Source organism: Acyrthosiphon pisum, chromosome A1 (assembly GCF_005508785.2).
Source record: "Acyrthosiphon pisum isolate AL4f chromosome A1, pea_aphid_22Mar2018_4r6ur, whole genome shotgun sequence".
NCBI lineage: Eukaryota > Metazoa > Arthropoda > Insecta > Hemiptera > Aphididae > Acyrthosiphon > Acyrthosiphon pisum.
The window spans coordinates 59,398,623-59,423,565 of record NC_042494.1 but is presented as its reverse complement, the minus strand read 5'-3'; the positions used below and the strand labels follow the sequence as shown (position 1 = coordinate 59,423,565).

Sequence of the window (24,943 nt, the reverse complement as noted above, 5' to 3'; positions counted from 1 at the left end):
AGTGACGTATCATTCCGATTTTCAGACATTCTAGTCTTATTTTTTTTAAATAATTGCTATTAGAGGGAATTTAATCGTCAATCGAATATTGTCACAAATAATACTATTATAATAGTTAGTACCTACTCTATAAAGTTTAGCATGCTGTACTTATATAAAATGGACTATTATATATTATGTAAAGTAAACCATTTTGGAGTCTTGGGTAGTATAAGGAATGCTTTTAAAATGCTTTTCCCAAAAGTATTTTATTCCTATAAAAAATACTTTTAATGTATAATAGGTGTTTTCCATGTTTTTCTGGACATTTTTACAATATTTTACACATTTTAAATCAAGTAACAACAACATAAATTATATTATATTTAGCATTGTTGAATTATATATGTAGGCGTTCAGTACAAATTTTTCCGAACAAAGTATCATTGATTATATTTAAAACAAAAACTAAAAAGTATTTTAAATATTTTGTTCGGAATACTATTTTGCATATTACATAAGTATTCATGTATTTATTATCCTATCGCTTATTAAAAGTATTTTACCCAAGTCTCTTATTTTTTCGTGGACAATTTAAATGTGATAACAAATTATTTATGATGTAATATACAATAGGTAATTGAAACTTACTACCAATAATTTATATATACGGTTTATTTGAGTAAGTATCTCATTTAATGTTTATGATAATATAATAGTTATCATCAAAAAGTGTAAAACTATAAAGATAAATTAACGAAATTTAGGTACATGTATACCTACATTTTACTGAAGACCACAGTTCTTGATTTATTTTTGAATAAATGTATGTATTTTGAATAAGTTGAAGGTTTTCAGTCTAAATCAATGTTTTTTGTTAGTTTGTTTATTTAATATTAAATTTAAAGTTAAAACACACTTTAATTTATAGTAGATAGTTAAACTATTTTCAATTTTTAATAATCGCTAACAAAAATCCCACACTGTCTTCTATTTTTTATCATATTTTAATGCTATTACACATAAACTAATATTATTCCAAAATAAAGGTATTTTTAAATTAAATCCAATGTCATAGCTATTTTATAGGTTATAGCTATTTTATTCATAATATTATATACGATAAGCTCAGTTTGATATTTTCATATTTTTAATACTATAATGACTTAATTTGTCCTGATCAAACCATTTAAAAAACCATTTACCTACATCGGGCTACATGTCCTTTGAAAAATAATAGTAAATATAAATAATATAAACTATAATGTTATGTAACTATGAATAATACCATAACACTACCTAATTGGAATACCTTTGTTTTCATATTTTTATCGTACCCTTGCATGGATGTTATAATTCCTAAATATTATTATAATATTATTAATACAATATTGTTAGCCAGTGTATGAACACTTTGCGCGTCTTTACGCAAGAAATATATTATATTTTAAAATAAAATGTTACATATATACCTAATATAGAGTTTTCTTTTACAGTGGTTAAATTTTTTAAATCGAGTAACCTCCTGTGGGTTGTGATTAAATATTGTCCTGAAGTGCACTTTATATTAAAATATGATATATTATATAGAAACGTATTAAAAGTAAAACCAGCTTTCTACGAGGAATTTATCATTTTAATATGATTTTTCATGTACCTAAAAAATACGTACCTGTCGTACCTATATTAATATGTTGTGTAACATCAAACTTACACAGTTACACATATTATAATCCATATTTTGATGAAATAGAACACGTATATACGAGTATAAATTATGCGTACAAATATTGCAGAGCACATCTTAAAAAGTGGATCTCCTCGATACTGCATTTTTGCGGATAAACCATTATAAAAAAATGTATGTATGAATTTGACATATTAAGCGTTTGTATTATAATGTTGATATATTTCATATTAATATTCATTAGATTTATAAAAATTATACGTTTGAGTGGTCAACTAATACACATAAAAAACTTGATATTAGCCTTTTTTTAAATTTTTTTAATGCATGTACATTTTACTACAAAATGGTCTTCTTATTTCACATTGCAAATAATTATTATAAATTTTATTTATTTATTTTATTTAAAGACATGCTTATCCAATACTAAACCTATATCGTATATTATATAAGAGACTGTCGTTTGAATATATATTATATTTAATCGTATTAGAAATTCAAATGCAATTCAAATTAACTATTTTGATATTAATAGGTAGGTAGGAAATGTATAAATCGTTAAACACACATTTAAAAAAAAAATCAAATTCTCAAGTTAGATAGTATGATAAAAACAAAATTTATCATAAATAAGTTGTAAACAGGAATTTTTTTTTTATCAATTAAATTTATCATAAAAGCAAAACTATAATGTTGGGTATAGTATAGTGAATGTACCTACAGAATAATAATAAAATATCTAATTAGTTGAATGTAAATAGAACCATAACGCAAAAACAGCGATAGTACGATTCGTTTAAGACAATGTATATCATGAAGTATGAACTAGCTATAGCGGTAAAAAATATTATAGTAAAAACCAATAATGGTGAAAACGGAAACAAAAATCGTGACACTATTTTACAAACATATGAGATAATTTTCATATTATACTTCTTATATTATATACATACCTAGTACAACCAGTAGGTACACGAAAATGAAATATTTCTAGTAAATATCAGACATCATTACCACACTGATAAATAAATAATTTGTTTGTTCCTAATTTATACAATATTGAAATAAACAAGAAATCATTAAATTATTTTAGTTCTTTAGTTACTGTAGAAGATTAAAGGTAATTTTTTTTTTCGTATTTGTTAATATGCTATAAGTATTATAATTACAAATATTTGTGAATTCATTTCCTATACAACATTGTTATACATTATACATTTTCAATATTTGTCTAATGACAATATATTTTTGTAAAAGGATATTTAACGCAATAAAATAAAGTTATTATAAAATAAATGATTCTTAGTTCATTACAATTTTTTGATAAATGATTCAGTATTTCATAAGATTTACTTTTTAACATATCGAAAAACATATAACTTAGTTAATAGTTTCTATACTTGTAGGTATTAATAATTGTAATACATTTTTTTAGGGAATTTGGGCATGGTAAAAATATAATAATAAAAGTAAAGCATACTAGTCTAAATTTCTAACTAACGAAAATTATCGTGGGATTCTATAAAGGTGGAATAGTATAATTTCACCTTTATAGTTTGTTGAGCTAATGGATATACTCTTAATGTATGTCTGAACAATTTGTGTCCTTCACGAGCGGAGGTGCTTAATGGGATGGGCAAAGCGGAATGTGGTTTTTATATTTTTTAAACATAATTGTACATAGAGTAAGGAGACGTGGAGTTGACAATTTCGTATTGAAGTTAAACTTTAAAAATACGAAACACCAGAGCCAAAAACTCAACGCATAATAAGTTAGTTATTGGATTTTAATATAGGCAGAAAATAAGTACGGCGTAGTTGTATACTAATATAATTATGAATTTAGAACCACGATCAATATATTGCAATAAACGATTCTATAGAGCTCAGCTTGTTAAACAATATTTGGATATCAAATTGTAACTTCTTAATACAATATAATTCTATACAAATTATTAATTTGGTGAATGAAATAATTAATAAATTCTACCAAAGTAAACATTTTAAACGGTGATTGTCTTAATACATTTGATAATCAAATAATATCTGATTTTTTAGTTTATTAAAGTGCAAAAGTTTTATATTGAAATAAAGTGCTTAATTCCCGCGATCAAATATTTTATATTGCAATCACACATATCACACACTGGAAGTTTGTATGAAAATTTGGATTCTATTGGAACTTGAATTTCTATACTAATAATGGAAAATTTAAATTATAAAACTAATTTCAAGAGTCAAATTACTTTCTTATATTTAAATGGTATAATTTATATTATCAATATTATTACACGCACTATATGATTAATAGTGATAAACTTAATAGTGATTTACCATGGAAAATGTCCATAAAAATATACCTACCAAATTAAAATCATACATAGTTTTACTTAGCATTTGTTACTTAGCTCAGAACATAAAATGTCAAGTATTTATAAACAATTCAGAGAGTTCATACTCAGATACTAAATAATTAAACATTAAGAAAACATGAAGGCTGTTGGAAATAACTTAGGAATGGGAAATTATAATAATATATCCATATTATATGTAAAATTGAAATAAAAACAATGACAATTCATTAAAGAATAAATTAGTGTTTTTTTTTTAAGAAATGTAATCCTTAATTTCTTAAACAGTTTAAGTTAGTTACTTAGAAGGAAACGACAAACAAATAACTCCTCCAATTTGTATGTATAGGCATCATAATAAACATAACTATATGCAATATTATTAACGCATTTGTTTTTGGCAACCTTCGTATAGAATATTTACGAAATTTATCAAAAAATGTTAAATTAATTTTTTGACTAATAAGGAAAATGTACTATATTGATAATTTTATTTATAATTATAATATTCACTAAAATAATTCTGTTCTGTATTAGCCAATATTTAGGTAATAAATATAATTAAATTATCGTAATTTGATTGAATTTAGACAAATTTATCAAGTTAAATAATTTTTATTTTAAATTTGAATGTTTAAGTATAATTTAAAATTGAATGTATCTAAATACACGAAAAATATTTCTGAGGGTTAGAAGTTAGAATTCTAAAGAAATTCGTTTAAATCGAAATTCATAATATTTTTATTATTCATACTATATAAGGATGGAAAATTGAATACAAAATTGTATTAATAATAAGTTGTTTTTACTGAAATCCAAAAATGTAAATTATATAATATTGTCACGATTTTTTTTTTTTTTTGTAAAAATTTGAAGTTTAAAATTGACAAAATTGGATATTTAAACAAAGAAATTTTAATTATTTTAATTGGATTCAAATATATTCTTCGGGACTTTTAGATTTTGAGTGGAACGATGAATGTGTGATTTTACAATGATATGTGTGCCATCACGGTTTGGGACAGTAAAACTGCTTTGATTTTCTTCAACAGTATTTTGTTCAATGGGAAAGTGAATCTAGTTGGTGAATTCGGGGAATCAAATTTTAAAATTTAGGCTTAAAAGCGCTGGGAAAAACAACATAAAAATTAAGGAAAAACGGGAATTTTTACACAAAATCGATTTTGGTTTTTGGTGTAACTCTATAAAAATGAATAAATGAATAAATGTGTAGGTATACATCACATTTTTACTGGTTTTTTATATTTGAATTTTCTATACACGATAAATTTTTCAAATTTTTACATTAACATTTTCTGTTTCCAATTGTATTAGTCTTTTTTTCTACGAATGTCAATAAAACTTTATTTGTTGGGTAAAATGCTTAAACATTTAATACAAGGCTCCTACCATATTGTTTCAAAGGCAGATAAAAAAATTAATAATCCATGGATAGTCTATGCATAGTCACAATTTTTTTTTTTTATAAACATTTAAAGTTTAAATATTGACAAAATAAGTAAAATTAACTAAAATGTGCAAATTATTTTAAGTTAGAAATTCATAAAAAATTTTTTATATAAATCTAAGATTTTAAAATAAAATACAAGATTCCTCGATTAAGTTAAATTTTTATGAGCGTTTGAAGTTCATATTTTTACAAGATATTCACTTCATTTCTCATGTAGCGATTTGTTAATTTGTTGTAATTCAAAAAAGAATAACTGTAAATACTTGAAAATTTCACTGAATATTTACATTAGCATTTTCTATACATCATACAAAAATAATTTGACTCTTCTTGAGTATTTTACGGACCATTTAGAATTTTAATTTTTTTAGTTTTTTTTTTCTATGAATATCAATAAAATTTTATTTGTTGAGTAAAAAAGCGTGAAAATTTAATGCAAAGCTTCTGATATAAAGTTATAATAGCAGTTGAAAAATATTAAAAATATATAAGCACAATTTTTTTTTTAAGCATTTAAAGTTCACATTTTTACAAAATTTATCAAATTTAAAATTGAATAACCATTTTGTAGTTAAAAATTTATAAAATGTCCAAATTTTATAGCTAAGAACTGAAAATTTAAACAAGGTTCCACATAAATAGGTTATATATAAATTACTTTATTCACAATAATATCATCAAATATACTTAGTAATATCATAAGCTAACTGATCGTTTTCGCTCAAAATCGTTTTTCTTATACAATAGATATTATATCATTGTATTCAAATTTAACACCATCCATTACAGTGACCCACTTGTAACCTACTGTACAGCAGAGCGACATCCACTTACCCGCTTTTTACGTTTATTATTACATTTTACTATATGCGTTGAAATTTTCAGATTTAACACATCCATTACGGTGGCTTACTCAATGACGAAATGTACTCGACTCCAACAGTACAACGTAATGGTTACGTACTAGCCCACTATTTTACTTATAAACTTGTTTATTGTTTTATTTAATAACATTACAGAATTTATTAAATCTTCATAATAACTTGTCAATAATTTTACGAAATAATAGGAAAATATCAACCGCATAATATGGGTTGTACATTACAGTACTTACCTATACCTATACCTACTCAGATTTTAATTATTAATGAACATGCTAAACCTATAAATGTATTGTAAAATATTATATCAAAATTAAACTGGCTTCAATTTTATTATGATTAATAAAAAAAACTAGTTATTAATATTAAAATGTCTGCACAACCATCTCGTATAACAGGAAATACATTTAGAAAAGTAGACTATATAGATTTAATAAGAATCGCATTCTTGCTTGTAATAAATGATCTCTAACTTAATTGCAAATATATAGTATTTTCAAGAAGGTACTTACAATGCTGAACATATTACACGTAATAAGGGTAACATGTAAGTATTTCTCGAATTAAAAATAGAAAAAATTGCTTATTATCTGCAGTATTTTTTTTTCTACATAAAATATACGTTTAAGTATGATAAGTACTAAAATTGAATCACTATAATTTTGAGAGCATTATAAAAACAATAATAGCTCAATGGCGTATATACCTACTTGTAGTACATATTAGTTCATATTAGGTAACCTATAATTCTCTACAAATAAAATTTAAACTATAGAATAAATTATAGGTACGTTTTCACTATAGGTACCTATTGAAAATATTTCCAAAATTACTTTTTGGAAATATTCAGTCACACAAATAATTTAGGGTTTTAAAAGACCATAAGACACCAATAGTTAGAATAGGAAAAATAAAGAAGGTATTGAAAATGAATAGCTAATAATAATTAATTATTCAATTAAATATTTTAAACAGTGTGAGATGACTGATGATTGATATTATAATTTATAATTTATGACATTAATTAGATAGCCAACAGACCTAACCAAGTTGGTAATTGGTATATACATACCTATAGTTTTTAGAGTTTGGAATAATATTAATAGATTTCAAAAGTAACCTATGTTGAAACCATGAATATTATGAGATTCTTTTTTGAAACAATATATTATTATTATTATGATTATATAATGTGACAATATTGAATAAAAACAAAAATCGATAATATTATTATGTTAATCAATATTGTATTGTGTTTTCCATACAAGGATTCACATTTCGTTAATACTTCTATAAAATATAATCATGGCGTCGTAATATATTAACGTTGTCCATCTGTAGAAATGAGATAATCAGTACAACTGTATAGCTTGCGTTGTACCAGGCTAAAGAGGTAGTATACTACCTATAGAGTTCAATCTTACACTAAAATATATTCTATTAAAGATCAGCAATCGACTAAAATCGTTTGTCGCTTTTACTTAACCACAATAAAAATCACAAAACGTAAAAAAAACAATTATACGCACGTGGTGGATAATTCGGTGGTAAATACTTGCAAACTATAATGGCATAGATTTAAAAAAAATTTCAGTACTTAGGTAGGCCAACTTCACGAACGTGGTTAAAGGCCAATTATTACCCGCGCTTTCACAAATCCCACTTTGGTTGAAAATTCCATATTCTAAACAACTTCAAAGACACTGATTACACGAATTCATATAATTTTTCTATTTTTCATTTATTTTAAAGTCGTAATCAGACGATAAATACTGACGAATGTTATAACATGCAAGCCATTTATTTTATTATATCTAAATTTTATGATAAGAACTATTATTCTTATTGTTGCCATAAAACGAAACGTTTTATTTAAATAATAAACAAAACAGTTTTATAATAGAGTTGAATAATAATTATATTTTTATGCCTAATGTAGTAGGCATCTAACCCAAATACAACCACAATGATAATTAAAAAGCTATCATAATTAGTTTTTTATGATGTTAATACAATTTTCAACTCAATTCTTAAAATTATTGATTAATTAAATTATCACGGAATGAAACAAAAACACTTACTAACTAGAATGATTATGTTGTTAAATAAAATGTGTTTTGAGTGTCCCCAGTAATATAATTTTTTTGTTGGTTACGTCAATTTATTGGCCTTTTAACAATTGATAAATTCAGTTGTATTCGTTTATGCCTACATATATTTTGGAAAACTGATGTATAAGTAATGGACCCTATATGTCCATATAGGAATGAAAAATGTATATTAATATATAGGTGTCCTAATACTTATACCTATATTCTAATAATTTCGTAAATGTTAATTATTATTATTGATTACATGGAATTATGGAAATATATAAGTACTCCTATTATAATACTGTAGTATTATACTGCAGATTATCATTTAGTCTAAAATATTCGAAATTGTCGTTCATAATATAATATATTATTATTATAACCACGTTATTTTTCCAAACCTTGGACTTATATATTAATATGTATATATAATTGAAATTGAGTTTTAAAAATTGGACACGGACAGTTTTGTGCATTATTAGTCGTTTTTATACTATACTACACATAGTAAACTACTATACACGTGAAAATCACCTTGATGATATATTTTGTTCACGGGATTTCCAATTAGTGATAAAGGAAAAACTCCGGGAGGAACACGCCGGGCTATATATCACTCGTTTACTGTATAGTATTATAGTGCATCGTATATTACATTAAAAAATATTATGCGCAGATGAACCATAGTAAACTGGGTCATCGCGGGTTCTCCGAAGAACAAAATATAATAATACGTACTTATATATTATATTACAGCGCACCACGCCTCAGTCTTATACCTCCGTAGCACAAGGACACTTGGCTGTAAAATTCAATTATTTCTTAGGATTCTCGACAATTTTCCATTATTAGCAGAGGCGGGATTGCGGTCTTTATAAGAACGTCAACGGGACACGGACGGAACGGTTTTCGTTTCTAGACAAAATACCTAATAATATTAACGAAAATAACGTGAAAAAAAATTTAGACGTATAAATATAATTGTTACTATCTATAATTCACGTTGTAAATGAATTCAATTTGGTTTTTTAAAATCTCTATTCTGTGAAACTAAAGATATATTATCGGAGGCGCAACGTTTTATTATTATTATTTAATTACTTTTTTGTTTACGATTGGTAAAATTAAATTATTAAAAAAACTTTTAAGTCATTTTACTCATTTATTAGTTTTTAAGTTGTATTATTTTTAATTTTTATCCAGTCCGTACAAGAACAGTGTAGACATAATTTTGTTAAGTTTTAGCTGTATAATATTAGGCTCGACATTTTTACACAATTATTTTTTCACCATGCCCCTCAGCAGTCCTGTTACCAAGACAGTGAGACAGAAACGTAGATATTTTTTCAAAATAAATATTGTATATACTAATTGATTCAAAACGAAGAACAGAACTCGATCAATCGCCTGACCGACGAACGGAAGTCATGCATGTCGTTTTATGTTAGAAACATGCATCAAACTACCCACCCCTTATGAAAACACTTAAGGCGCGGAAGAGCATCAAAATTATAATTTGTTTACTTCAATTATATATATAATTGATGAGTAATTCAAGGCCCAATAGCATTGATTTTATGAAAAATAGTTAAGTCGTAATTTGAGCGTTATTTGGGGTTAATGTTTTTTATATTGTTATTATATTAAAACGTTATAAAACCCAAAACTCCTCTCCAATAGTCCACGCAATTATTATCTACTAAAAACATGGCAAACATGAGGTGATTTGATAACTACTCTTATCCAAAACACAGACATAAAACGACCAGAGAAACGCATCTATAATATTATAGACTCTGTCATCGAAACTAACACGCTCCTCACACAGACCAGAATATCGACAATTAAAGAAAGAAGAATAGTATAAAGTTGTATAATATACAATACCTATTGCTGTAACATTCTCGTACACGTTCGAGGTGCAGTGCAACGCGGTGCATATACGGTACTGCACATGCACGCGGTTCTCGAAGAGTAGGAAAGGTCGATCACCGTGACATACGTGGGACAGAGAGACACCTCTGCAGACACTATACACATTTAAGGTGTAATAATATTGTATTAGTTATGAATTATCATTATTATTATTAACATTATGATTAAATATTGTCTGATTGTCACTATATTGTAAGCCATCGTCGTTCCATTGTGGCCAAACGTTTATACAAAAAATCGTTACGAAACTGCGCGTGGCACAACGCAGTCGCGGTCCTTGGATGATGTTTATTTTGTCAACTAGATCGACACGTACCCACGGCGTACAATGGATTCAAACGATCCGATTTTGCAATTACATAATATTATCATTGTCATAACAACGACCAGACGGTTTCCGACGGCGGTGATGACGTATACAATGTTATTATTGACCTTTGGGTCGTGCAACACAAGATATAGGTAGGTACATCTATACGTAGACGCAGAGACGAAAAGGAAACGTGTTTCTGTCATTTTCATCCTTTCGTTACGCCTCGATCCGTGTTTAGCGAACACAATGTGTAGCAAACGAACCCAATACACACGCGTATAATATTATGGCGTGTATAAAATTGTATATGGATGGATCGACTTGGATTTTTTTATAGATTAATGTAGATTATAATCAACCGTGGTTCCGAAACCTAACCCTAACCGAACATGAATAGCCATTATTTTGTAGTTAGTACATGTAAAATGTATTAATTGCAGCCATTGGTTTCTTTGAATTTTTCTTCGATCAAAAATTTTCAGTAACAACAAAGTAGGTATATGTTAAATAATCACAGAATAAAACTGTAAATTCCGAAACGCACACTATTATGTTAAACACAATTATACAATATACATGTCATATATAGTGTTATGTTTAAATCGATGATAAAAATAAAATACACGTAAAGACGGTCGATTACATTATATTATATTCGATAGGGAGTAGGGACACATATATTATAGCAGGTATATTATTTGTCAACAATAAAAATACACTTTTGATTTCAACCTTGTAATACCGCGAGTATTCGGAGTCTGTGGCAGATGCATCTCAACGTTTTATCCGAAATCGAATAAAAATGACATCCATTGTTAAATTAAAAAAAAACGAATTAGTATCGCAGACAATAATATCTGAAGAACCGATCCGTCAATTCAAGGCGAAGTGGGTGGACAATAATCGAATTTGCCGAGATACGAATATTCGTCAAGTCGTCGAACACGAATGTATGCGATGAATCGACGTTTAAAATTAAATTCATTATACCTCTGCGCACTCGACTACACAAGGTATATGCCAAAAAAATAGTACCTACACAAACACAAAATTATATCCTCGATGCAGCGCATCCTAAAACGGCAAACAATAGCCATCGCTATGGTAAAATAATATATGGTATACGCATACTATGTTTTGATTTTGGAACAGTCATAAGAATACGCGATTATGACTTATTATGATTTATGAATAACGGGGGTCTTTTTATAACGGCCAATTTATCACGGTCGAAATATTATGACAATTGATAATATAATAGATGAAAAGTTTTGATAGACAATAGGCATATTATACATATTATTAAACTATTCAGGCATCTAATTTTGTATGTATCTATAGGTAGGTGTTTAATGGCAGAGACCAAAACGACTGTCCATACGATCGATTTGGATTTTTGTATAAATACAAGTTAACGAATATAATATGTAACAATAACGAATCGTTAACAATCGAGTGGATGGTAATTTTACGATAAATAATATTTTTAAAAAAACACTAAGGTGTCATACCACGGTGGCTGAATTGCACTCACTGCAGCGAGTTACACCCAAAAGAAGTTGAACAATCATCATTTTTTCAAGGGTTGCAATTTTTTACCGGAGTGCACGGGTTCAGATACTACTTTATATTCATCACTAGAACATTTTGCTATTTTGTGAAACGATTATTATTTATTACACATTATATGAATGATAAACCAATTTACCATTTAGGTTTAGACGAGAGTACTAAATATTTGTGGCCATTACATAAAAATGCACGATTTATTCTATACGTCAATAATTGTTGTGATTTAAAAAAATTAAAAATTAAAAATTCAATTTAATTTCTAATTCTTAAACAGAGGAAGGATCTAAAATTGTATACATATAAGTCCGTACATACATATTTACTATTGAATATTGAACCAATAGTATTTTTTTAATTTATAGCTAGAATGGGTGTTAGACATAACTATAACTATTAATATATATAAGTGCAAAACAATTTTGTATACACCATTTCCCCAGATCCCACTTGGGGTTATGATTTTTTCCTTATCTCGTATCAAGATAAATATACCGTAGTTCTAAATATGAAATCAAGTATATAATATAATTGACTACTGTTCATAATAGTTAAAAAATGGTTTCGCACACATTTAGTTTTAAAATCACATCAATACAACTAATAACATTTTTATTATTATTTTTTTTATTTGTCTTGAAATTGTACGATTACTACGATTGCTGGTCATTAGCATAACATTTTAAACATAAATACATTACATTTATAATGGAGAACAGAGAAAAGAGAAAAAAAATGTTTGTCTCATTGTATTTAGACATTAAAATATTTTTTGAAAAGATAAGTAAATCATGTTTAACGGATCACCCTGTAAAGAGTTGTCAGGTTTGATGAAAGTTGTTCACATGAAAAAATGTATTGCCGAAATTAATACATTATAAATACTTAAAAAGTGTAGTAAATAATAATAAGTCATATAATTACGTATTTGCGTCTGGTCAAACGACCGGAAACGTGATTTGAGTACCACTAATATTACTGGTAGTCATGTGTATATTATATAGGTAATACATACAATACTTCAATCAAACTACATTATTGACCTAATTCACAATTATAATATAAAATATTATATACTACAACAACATTGTTATGGTACAATCTTTAGTCTGTTTTTATAAAAATTATTTGGTTAATTAAGTAGGTAAGCCATATTTAGAAATTAGTACCTAATACCTATAAATAGTATGCATAAGCATTACAATATGTAATAATATGAGTCACAGCTTAAAATCTATAAACGCTATTTTCATAACGATTCGTTGTGGTTAAAATGATTGTATTCATTTTTAAATCATATAGGTATCTTGAAATTGTCGTCGAAACTTATTGAAATGACTGATACCCACAATTGATAGTAAACACGTGGAAGTATTAATTTACTATATATTTATATCGTGTTGCATCACGATAAATAATTATTTATTATTGATAATGGCATAATGCGTAGTATGTTATTTAAAAGTTACAACACAGATTGATATGTGATATACTGATAAAATAATAGATAGATTAAATTATGGCCCACGTTATTTAGTAACGGGTTAAGTCAAAATACATAACATGACGTCAATGAATATAATAATGGTAGGTACCTATATAATAGTAACTACAAAACATATTTTGCTCGTTTTTCGAAGAGACGTACCTAGGTACATATTTTTTCAGTTTGACCGCAGAAATCGGAAACTTACATAACACGGGTATGGATTTTATGTGGATTTGGCGAACGCGTGCAATCGAAAATCACACGGCACTTGGAGCTCAGGATAAAGGGTTATATAGACAGGTACATAAAAATATGTCACTTGTTTACGGTAAAACAATATATATTTATAATATATTATACCATAATATTACAAGTAGGAAACTAAATATTACACAAAAATAAAAAGATAAAACGAATACAGACAAGACAATATATAATATACGAAGAAGGAGCGTCGCGAGGAGGTCTTCCCTGCAGCAGCATTACACACATGATATTAATAATATTAATAATAATAATAATGATGATGACGATGATGATGATGATGCAATAAACGCAAAGTGAAAATGACGATGATGCATTTTTGAAGCGGCGTCGTGGTCGCTTTCATTTACGCTTGACGTTTGTACGGGAACGGGTACGAAACGGCGGGAGCGTACACCGGGGCGTGGACGGCGGGCGCGTACACCGGGGCGGGTGCTGCCGCGTAAACTGGTGCCGGTGCGGAGTAAACCGGAGCCGGGGCAGAGTACACCGGGGCAGCGGGGGCGATGACTTTGGCGCCCTTGGTGACCTGGGCTACGAAACCGTTGACGTCGTCGGCGGTGTACGACACGGTCCTGACTGTGCCGTCGGGTTCAGCCAGACTGTACTGTCCCTGGACCACGCCGTTGGACAGGCTCTCCTCGGCGGTCTTGTAGTCACCGGTGGCCGGGTCGGACACGCCATACTTGTACGCGTACGATGGGTTCGGGTTGACCGGTTGGTAGGCGGCTGCTGGGTAAGCGGGGTAAGCAACCGGGGAGGCGTGCACCACGGCGGTGGAAGGGTAAGCGGCCGCGGGGTAGTATTGGGCCTGGGCGGCGAATACGGCCACGCAAGCGAAGCAAACTGCTACCTGTTGTGCAAAGATAAACGCAGCACGTATGTATTATAATTTTCGTTATTATATTGTTACACAGATAACTTAACGCCTTAAGAGAACTGCAAAGCGAATTAATTCTGTATACAGAGTGCGCCTCGAGTTGTTAAATATAATATGTTTTTATAACAATAATAATAATAATAAATAATATAACCTTACAACGCTATTATAGGAAATATGTTGTATTATATCCGAAACTCGGGTAATTACTCAATCGTTTCATGACTAATTTTGTGATGATCAAATAATATTTTATGCATTCACGCATTGCGTAAACTGACGATGAAAGCTGTCTCGGCCTCTTGGTTAGGTCGGTAGCTACAGATGTGTACCTATTGGTCTTGTGCCTACTGCAACTGCAGTAAAAGCAATTATACGAAATTTAAGAAAAAAAAACCAAATAACGTTGTTACACATACTCATCCGAGTCGAAACGCAGAGTAGTATTGGACCTGCAGAACGTTTTAATTAATCCGATCGATTGTGCGCCTATATTATTCTTAGGTGATACCTATATTATTATTATGTTCGGGTCTTTTTATATTTTGTCCTGCGATACAACTTCATAATATAATTGGCGTATATAATAACAATAACAATATTAACAACGTGCAAAATTCACTTACTTTAGCGAACATTGTTGATTTCTTTGGTTGCACTGGACTCTGCGTAAAAGCGACTGGCTGCGATATAAACTGCACGAACAGATAATTCTGAACACTTATTATTTGCGACGACGGTTGACGAGTGAATATGACAGACCGCTGTCACGCGACGCTTTTATACAAAATATTACACATGCGCACATTATGCCCCCGATAATGGGTGATGATGTTTGCGACAGTTTTGCGCGATTCCATTAAACAGGTATATGGTATGTATTTCCAGTTTTCGACAGATATAAACGCCTCTGTCCATAACATGAGCGTAAACAGACCGAAATGGCCATAACCACTAATAGCAAGTAATGGTATTTTTTTTTCTATGATCTTATTTTTTAATTTTTTCTTTACCTCATCTAGGACGTACCTATACTGTTATTAGGTCTACAGATACCTAACCTGCTTCAGGTTGATTATGATAATTGTAGTCGGGATATATGACGTGTATTATTGTACTGCAGTTCGCGCCCCACATTATGTTTGTATACAGTCAAATTTAAGACAAGTGTGTATTAAATAATAATACTATGCGAAGATCCACACGCAATAATTTCGTTTTTTATATTTTTACACATAAAGATATTTTATTTATACCTATAGGTATAATATAATAATTATTTTATGTAATCTTGTACTTTGATTGATAACTAAAGAATGTATTGGAATCTTAGAACAATAGGAGAACAACGACGTTGCAGAGAAATAAAACAGGTTAGTATAAGTACATATTATATTGATTTTAGATTCTATGCGGAGCGATGAATGTATTAATTTTTCAATGATGTGTGTTTTTTTTATTCATATGTTTTTCATTTTTTGTGTCATTGTAAACAATAAGAGTAGTCGAAATAATGCTTCGATTTTCAACTTCAGTATCTTTTACGGTAGGAAAGTCGAAAGTGAATCTACAACTTTGAAAAACCCCCCAAAAAAATTAAGGAAAAATGGGAATTCTTACGCAAAATTGGTTTTCGACAAAATCGATTTTGGTTTACGACGTAACTCATAAAAAATTACTGTAGAAATATGAAATTTGCATTAAATGTTTATATTATCAATTTCTATGCACCATTAAAATATTTTGATCCATGCTGAGCTATTAATAGCATATGAAATTTTCGATTGTTATTAGTTTTTTTTAATTACTGTCGATAAAAAATTTTTCGCTACGTCAAAACACTTGAAAATGTAATACAATAGGTTCCTCGTACATTACTGTATGTGGAAATTAAAAAAAGTTGAGCGGAAATTCACAATATTTTATTATGAGCTTCTGAAGTTTGACTTTTAACAAAATTCGTAAAAATCACGAAAATTTGCAAATATTTTTAAGTTAGAAATTCATAAGATTTTTTTTTTTTCATGTAAGAATTAAAAATGTAAAATAAAATTCATTGTATTAAGTTTATATATCTTCATCAAAAAAAAAAGAAAAAATGTCTACTAAATTAAAATGTAATTAGTGTTTAAGTACAATTTTTTACAACATTGGATATTTTATTTTTAGATTTTGCATGCAGCCAATTTCTTATTTTGTTGTAATTCAAAAACAAATAACCGTATAGATACTTTAAATTTACAACATATTATGTTAAGTTTATCATTTTCTATACCCAATTGATAACATTTTCAAATTATTTTATCTCGTTTTGAGTTGTTTACGGACATCTTGAATTTTAATTTTTTTTTAGTTTTTTTTCCATGGATGTCAATAAAATTGTATTCATTGGGTCAAAATGCTTGATAATTTAATACAATGTGTTGTACATTGTTACAAAAAAAAATACAAAAACTCGAAAATCCAATGAGGACACACGTCATACTTATTAGTTTTTGCATTTCACTCATTATTGAGATACGCACTCAACTCAAGCATTTCATATAATATGGTACCTACCTAAAATATTTTAAAATAATGTTGATGCTATACTGCGTTTTTGTAAATTAATGAATTATGATTCGGGTACGGGTATCTATAATTGCCACATAAAAGCGTGTTCACGAGCAAGCCAATAGTTTTTTTTTTCATTTTATTTTTGTTACTCCAATTAAATATTGGATATTTGAATTCATTATATTATTATCTTCAATGAATTATTATAATATTCATTATATATTTATAGAAGTTCTGTAATATTTTAATTTAACACGTAGAAAAATGGTTTGAAGTTTATCAATTATTAAATGAGCTGAACAATTAAACAAACTAACGGTATATAGATTCTGATATAGCTACTGATATTGTTTATAATATTGCTAATATTAGCATTTGACTGTCTAATAATTATTTGTAAAACATGAAAAGTATCAAAAATACGCATTCAAAATAAAAATAGTGGATAAGCGTATGTCGCTCTGCTGTATAGTGGGTTTTAAGTACCCACTGTCCCACTGTAGTAATAATTGATATTATTAATTTTGAATCAATGATATAATATTATATTGTATACGAAAAACAATTCTGAGCGACAACGGTTTGTCAGTGTGGATATTTTATATTATATTTATATTGTTATTACTTATTATTAATACAGTAGCCGGTAAGTTGAATTAATATTATAAAATTACAACAAAATACCTAAAATCGTTATTCTTTTAATATGCGTAATTTCCTTCAAATTTGAACATAGAATAAGTAAAAATAAAAAACCGTGATTTTTGTTTTTAAGATTTTATGGTTACAGGTAACCTACATACGTGGAACCTTGTAGTAAGTTTTCAATCCTTAGCTATTAAAGTTGAAAGTACAAAAAGCATGTATAGATTGTAGATTTCTTCAAATAAATAAAAAAAAAAAAAAAATTTTAAATTTGATAAATTATTTCAACAATTGAACGTTCAATGCTTATAAAAAAAAATTATGTCTATTGATTTTTAATATTTTTCAAATGTAATTGTAACAATAAATTAAGAGCCTTGTATTAAATTATCAAGCTTTTTTACACAACAAATTAAATTGTATTGAAATTCATAGAAAAAAAAAACTAAAAAAATGAGAGAGGCGAGAGGTGGACCACCTGAAGTCTGAACTGGTATTAATTTAAACAAATAAAGTTTATTAGCAGAAAAATCATATTTAAATATAGTTGTGTCAATTTTATTTTCTAATTATGTTACTATTTCGTTCATATTAAAATATAGTACATAAATATACATTTTTAATTACTGTTAATACATATACTAAAGTGTTAAGGGTAGGGGGCTGAGAATTATTTTCAATTTGTTCATTCCGAAAAATATTGGTCTAGTTAAGCGCCTATGACCGACCACCGACTATATCAATACCACGGAAGTACGGAACTCATACTCATCACACGCGTCTCGCTTGTAATCGTCATCACTGTACTTTATCTTTTTTCTCTCTCAGTCATATAGTTATAATATGATCGCCTAGCATTGGCGGCAGGGCAGAGTGGAATGAGCTGTGCATTAGTTTATAGGTCTATGACTAGACCGAATATAGAGCCCTATAGATGTGACACTATAGATACCTTTATGTACTTTGTAGTGTCTAACGACTGAAATTTGAAATTATCCGTAAACAGCTCAAAACTAATGAATGTGATTCTAATTTTGTTTGTTTCTCAGCATTATTTTGTTAAGAACAAAATATTGTTAGGTAGATAAATACAATTTGAATAAGTAAATTACAGATATTTTTGCATGTATAGTTTAAATATAACGATATTTATTTAAAAAAATTATCTGTGTACCTAATAATAATACAATAATAAAAAAAGTGGATGTCGCTCTGCTGTACAGTAGGTTACAAGTGGGTCAATGTATAATGGATTGTATTCAACTTGAATTCAATGATATAATATTACTGTATAAGAAAAACGATTCTGAGCGGAGACGGTTTGTCAGTCTGGATTGTTTATACTGTTATTATTTATTATAGCCTTTAAGTTAAATAAATATTATAATTTTTATCGAAAGATGACTTTTCTAAAGTACCATCTTGATCCAATTTTCTAAAAGATAGGTACTATGTGTTGAAATCGAAGCACTCCTTCTGCTACAAATTTTGTATACAGGATGAAAAAAAAAAAATAATAAACACCATTGTAAAACCATTAGCTTCTGATGTAATGTTCCGCGTGGGATGTACTCTCCCGCACGGAAGAGTCATCACTTAATACTTATACTGATTATCGACCGACAAGCATGGTGAAGATATTTTGTATGCTTTAATAATTAATTTATTAATACTTAGCACGCCAGAATCTGCAGATATTCTCCAATTATTAGACCCTAATATGTAGATGGGTATTTACTTTAGCGAGCGTATTTTCCGAAAATATTATCCTCCATCTTATGATTGGAATATGATGGACAAAAAATTGCGGAAAAATAAATTGGTATCAGCACAATCATGGAGTTCATGAGCGATGATAAAGACGTAATAATTCTTGTGCGTACCAATATTATTATTGTATTATATTAATAGCAATTAGTGTGTAGATATATTTAAAATGTACATAAAACTAAACTTTACAAGTTTTCGTAACCCAATTCATTCATGATTATCTAATCTCTTTTATATATCAAATGAGAAGCAATATAATATTTTGACTATAGACATTTTTGCTCGAGAATTTTTAATATAACAATAGTGCCTCAATGGTCACACATTGCAGAGCTCTTATTAGTTATTTAACTTGTTCATTAATGGTATTCGACTCGAGTGGTATACTATTATTTTCCGACGACCATAAATTATTTCGTATTATTAAAACCTCTACAATGATACGATATTACTACAAAATAAGTAAATAAATAATGTTTGCTCACACTTTCTCGTTTCGTTATAAAATAATATAATATAAATATAATATAATATATTATGTAAATACATTTTTTTGATATTTTAGATTTGAATAGACGAGCATGGATATTACATATGTAAATAATACATAAGGCGTTGGAAAATGATAATTCATCTGGCCTCAACGAGCATTGCTATATTATTTAATTTGTTAATTGTTCATTAATTATTTTTGATCGTATATTTACTGTGCACTATTCTTTATTGCGACGTTTAGTATTGTTAGTAAAAAAATATGTTGAATTTCGTTCAAAAAAAATACCTTTTTTTTTGTAATTTGTAATGTAAAAGTATAATTTGAAGAATAAAACTAAAAAACATTAAACGGTAAAAAATCAATAAAAAGAAGTAGTTATTTTCCTAACCATTTTATTGTAAAATAGGTGTGGAAACGTGGAGTGTACGTACTTCGTCATTAATAGTACTTATGTCACTGTGAAAAACGTGTTAAATTTGAATTCAATGAATAATTTTCAATCATTGCATATAATATATAAGAAAAAATATTCTGAGCGAAGTCGGTGGTCAGCCTATATATTAATACTAAGAATATTTTATGACATATTTATGTTGATATTATAGTAATTTATTTTACTTTTAGTAACACACGGTGAGTTGATTTAAATTTTTCTGAAAATATTACGTTTATTTTTTGGAACCATTTAAGCATTTAAGCATTAATGTACATAGTATTTTTAATATTTTTCAACTGCAATTGTAAAAATAAAATAGGAGCCTTGTATTACATTTTCAAGATGTTTGACCCAACAAATACAATTTTATTGACATTCATTATAGATAAAACAGCTAAAAAAAATGGAAACTGAAAATATCCGTAAGCTGCTCAAAACAAGTCAAAATATTTTGAAAATGTTATCCTGTATAAAAAATGTTAATATAAATATTCAGTAATCATACATTTCAGTATCTACAGTTATTTGTTTTAGAGTTTTACCAAAAACCAAAATCGATTTTGTCAAAAACCGATTTTGCGTCAAAATTATCGCTTTTCCTTAATTTTTGTTTTGTTTCCCCCTGCGCTTTTGAAAAATATTGAGAATTTTAAATTTTGAGCTTCCAAGTGCACCAACTAGAACCGCTCAGAATCTAAAAAAATAGGGGCTGTGGCAGTACTTGTGTTAATCTACGCCTGAGTGCAATATATTATATCATAATGACATTAATTCATTACATCGTTGATATTTATTAGTTATAATTAAGATTGTACCGACATTTTTCTTTTCTACAACAAACATAGTATTTTCATAGAATATAATACAAATTGTCCACTGTATTTTAGTTATCTGATTAAATTATTATTAATTATAATCACGGATAATATATACTTGAAAAAAAAAATACATTTTCAAATAAGGGAGAGGAACCACAATTCTGCACATATAATTGGCAGTTTTCAAACCACTGTATAATAGTCATGCTTTGTTCATCTACAATACGATCGGAATATAAATACGGCGATATCATACACCTGGATTTATCCAGAGCAAAGGTACCTATAACAGGTTTATTATTGTTATATTATGCAATGTTATAATAAACTGCATAATACAAATGCTGCAATCTAATAAACGGAGCATAAGGACTGGTATTGTGATCTGTTATGCTGAATCGGCATGATTCAGTGCTGCTAAAGTGCTTATCATGATTCAATGAAATACTTTTCATTAGCTATGATAACAACTATAAGGATTTGCTAATAGCAAATAATACATATTAAAGCATTCGTACACGTTCACTCTCGTAAGCTTATAATACAGGCCTTAAAGCAAATATGTCGTTATATTATTATAAACAATGGTGAGTAAGTACATAACACCTCGATATTACAATTTAAAAACCATATAAACGCCTACCTATATTAAATTGTATAGTAATATTATAATAAGTAATTCATATACCAAAAAAAAGATGGCAGTAATATATTATTATGAAAAATAATTACATATTTTGTTCATAGTAGGTTTGAGACATTATGTCCTGGGACATGAAGAAATATATTTTTCCAGGGTGTGGTACGCGGTTAGGTATATACGGCGGTACCGATGAACTGGACCAACTCGTTATCCCGCCGCAGTGCCGGTTTCTCCCCAATTCCATTTATAGGGTCTGCCTAAGTATCTTAATTAGTCGACTATAACCGAGTGATTACGTGCATACGTGCGGGATTCATAAAAATGCAATCAACGCGATATATAATAGTGATTATGTGTGTTATGAGAACGTTTGTGAGAAAAAAAGACAGAGTGAGAGAGAGGCAATTTCAGCGTCGTAATTGCACAGGGCGGCTCTGCGCTCCAACGCCCGTGTTTATTTTTTCTCCGGCCGTATTATAGGCCTCAACCCATAATGTGTTATTATCGAACCGAGACTCAGTGTTTGTTCAAATATCGTACGTATAATACTACTATACTAATATAATATGAAGGTACTATAATTATTATTATTCGAATTCTAATACAGCTGCTGTGTACATATACACGTGGTACAGCTATATAGTCATTTATGCATATTGTTTATTAACTTTAACACTACGTATAATGTATATATATATACTCGTATATTAACATAAGCCTGCTTATATATTATAAAATAACTATGTTTTACCTGGTTGTGATTGCCTTTTGGAGGCGTACCCACTGCAGTCTACGGAATCAAAGACTTTTCAGTGTAAAACCTCAAAAGTCATAATAACCAAAAAAAAAAACCAACATATTGTGTTGCGCAATCGAACCTGTCTCGGGGGCCGCGGTCATGTATACGTGGTGCCGTGTATCCAGACGAGCATAATGCAATATTCTCAATGACTTACCTGAAATGAAAATAAAAGATTATATTATATTATATTGATTAATATTTAAATTGCGTAAATGATAGAACACGTTCAGTAGATGATATGAACAGATTTATTCGTATGCAAGAAAAACAATCTTACACGTTTGCTTGTACCTAATAGCGAAGGTGTGAAAAGTATAATAGTATCCAGCCCACAGGTACTGTGCAGTAGAACGCAATATCAAAACATATAATATAATTATTACGAAAGACTATGAGACTGAAAACTAAATAAATAATAAAAATATTTTGTGGTCTTTCCGTTGTCCCTGATATTATAATATTATATATACGAATAATTCTAAAAAACTAATTTAAGAATTTAGAGAACATACTCGCTTAGTGAGAATAGACAATGATTAGACCTCGTGTGTTACAAGTTCAATGAAAATATGAAATTATAGACCTAATAAATTATACGTTTTATATTTATTCAATTCTAAGTAACCATAAAAATCTAAATAATAGTAATTAAAAAAAAATCCCCCACAAAGAAAGTTAGTTAGTTAATGAATTACCACGTGAACATAAACATAGAATTATTGCATGCGTGATGATGAAAATAATTTAATTTGTAGGATTATAATATTATCAATATCAATCTATAATAATATAATACAGGTGTTGAATGAACACTGTACATCTTTCACGGATTAGTTGTAATAATAATAATAACAACAACAACAACGTGTGATCTCGACACGAATACCTCCAAAGCGTTAACACCATTGACCGTGTTACCTCACAAGTTTACCAAACTTGGCGTAAATAATATTCCGGTCAATACAACACCGTATTTGAAAACGACAGTCTCAATCAGCGATATAATCCTTCAATGACGCGCGCAAGTTAAACGCGAATTTTATGCAATAGAAGATACACATTTCTCCGCAGAACGTGAAACGCGAACAAAATGCAACACTACCTTGTCGTAAACATAAATATTAGGTACAGATGATTTATCTGACTAAAATATGTTAAGAGACATTGATTTTTTTTTTTGTTACACAAGCATGCATTTGCTGCCGTAATTTATAGATTTCATTATTTTTTTTTATCAATAATATTTTTTTTATTGATATACCCAATTTATAAATAGGATTATACACTTTAAAAAACGTATGTAGATAAGAAAAGAGTTATAGGACTCTAACAATATTTTAGATTATATGTAAAAATCATCTGTTATCAAAACGCTGTTACTTAAATGCTGTTTCATACGTGGGTAAACTGGGTAAATACTTTGAAGAAGATTGATCATATATATTACTATATATAGATGCAAAAAATGTATTTAAAACATTTAAATATACTATACATTTTTAATGGATATCTATCGAAAATGATTCGATTATAAATATATCAATTAAGGTTTTATATACATAATATATAACCCCCTCGTTGTAAAAATTCGCCACTACCATATTATTTTTTATGCGCCTATTTAATATCTAACCTATAGGTATAATAATTTGTTTTTATACAATTTCAGCGGCGTGGGTACTCAACTGAGCATATAGGCGGTAACCTAGAACAAAATCCACCAGTTTGATTAAATTTAGTTGGGCCTAGAGCGGACAGTGGTCTTACGATATAGTCGCCCTCGACCGCTGTGCTCATCGTACGTGAAGAATGTACAGCCGCATGTTTGAACAGAGTAAATTATTAGTTTGGTATCTCGACAACCA

The 24,943-nt window shown here is 28.4% G+C and overlaps 1 protein-coding gene across 1 annotated transcript; it reads right to left on the bottom strand.

Moving 5' to 3' along the window:
• Positions 1–13,470: 13,470 nt before the first annotated feature.
• LOC100159282 (cuticular protein 50) lies at positions 13,471–16,169 on the bottom strand. The gene is made up of 2 exons (XM_001942523.5): positions 15,539–16,169; positions 13,471–14,885 (listed from the first exon to the last, which is right to left on the bottom strand). The coding sequence occupies exons 1-2, from the start codon at positions 15,548–15,550 to the stop codon at positions 14,379–14,381; spliced, it is 519 nt and encodes a 172-aa protein (XP_001942558.1). The 5' UTR covers positions 15,551–16,169; the 3' UTR covers positions 13,471–14,378.
• Between the last annotated feature and the right edge of the window lie 8,774 nt (positions 16,170–24,943).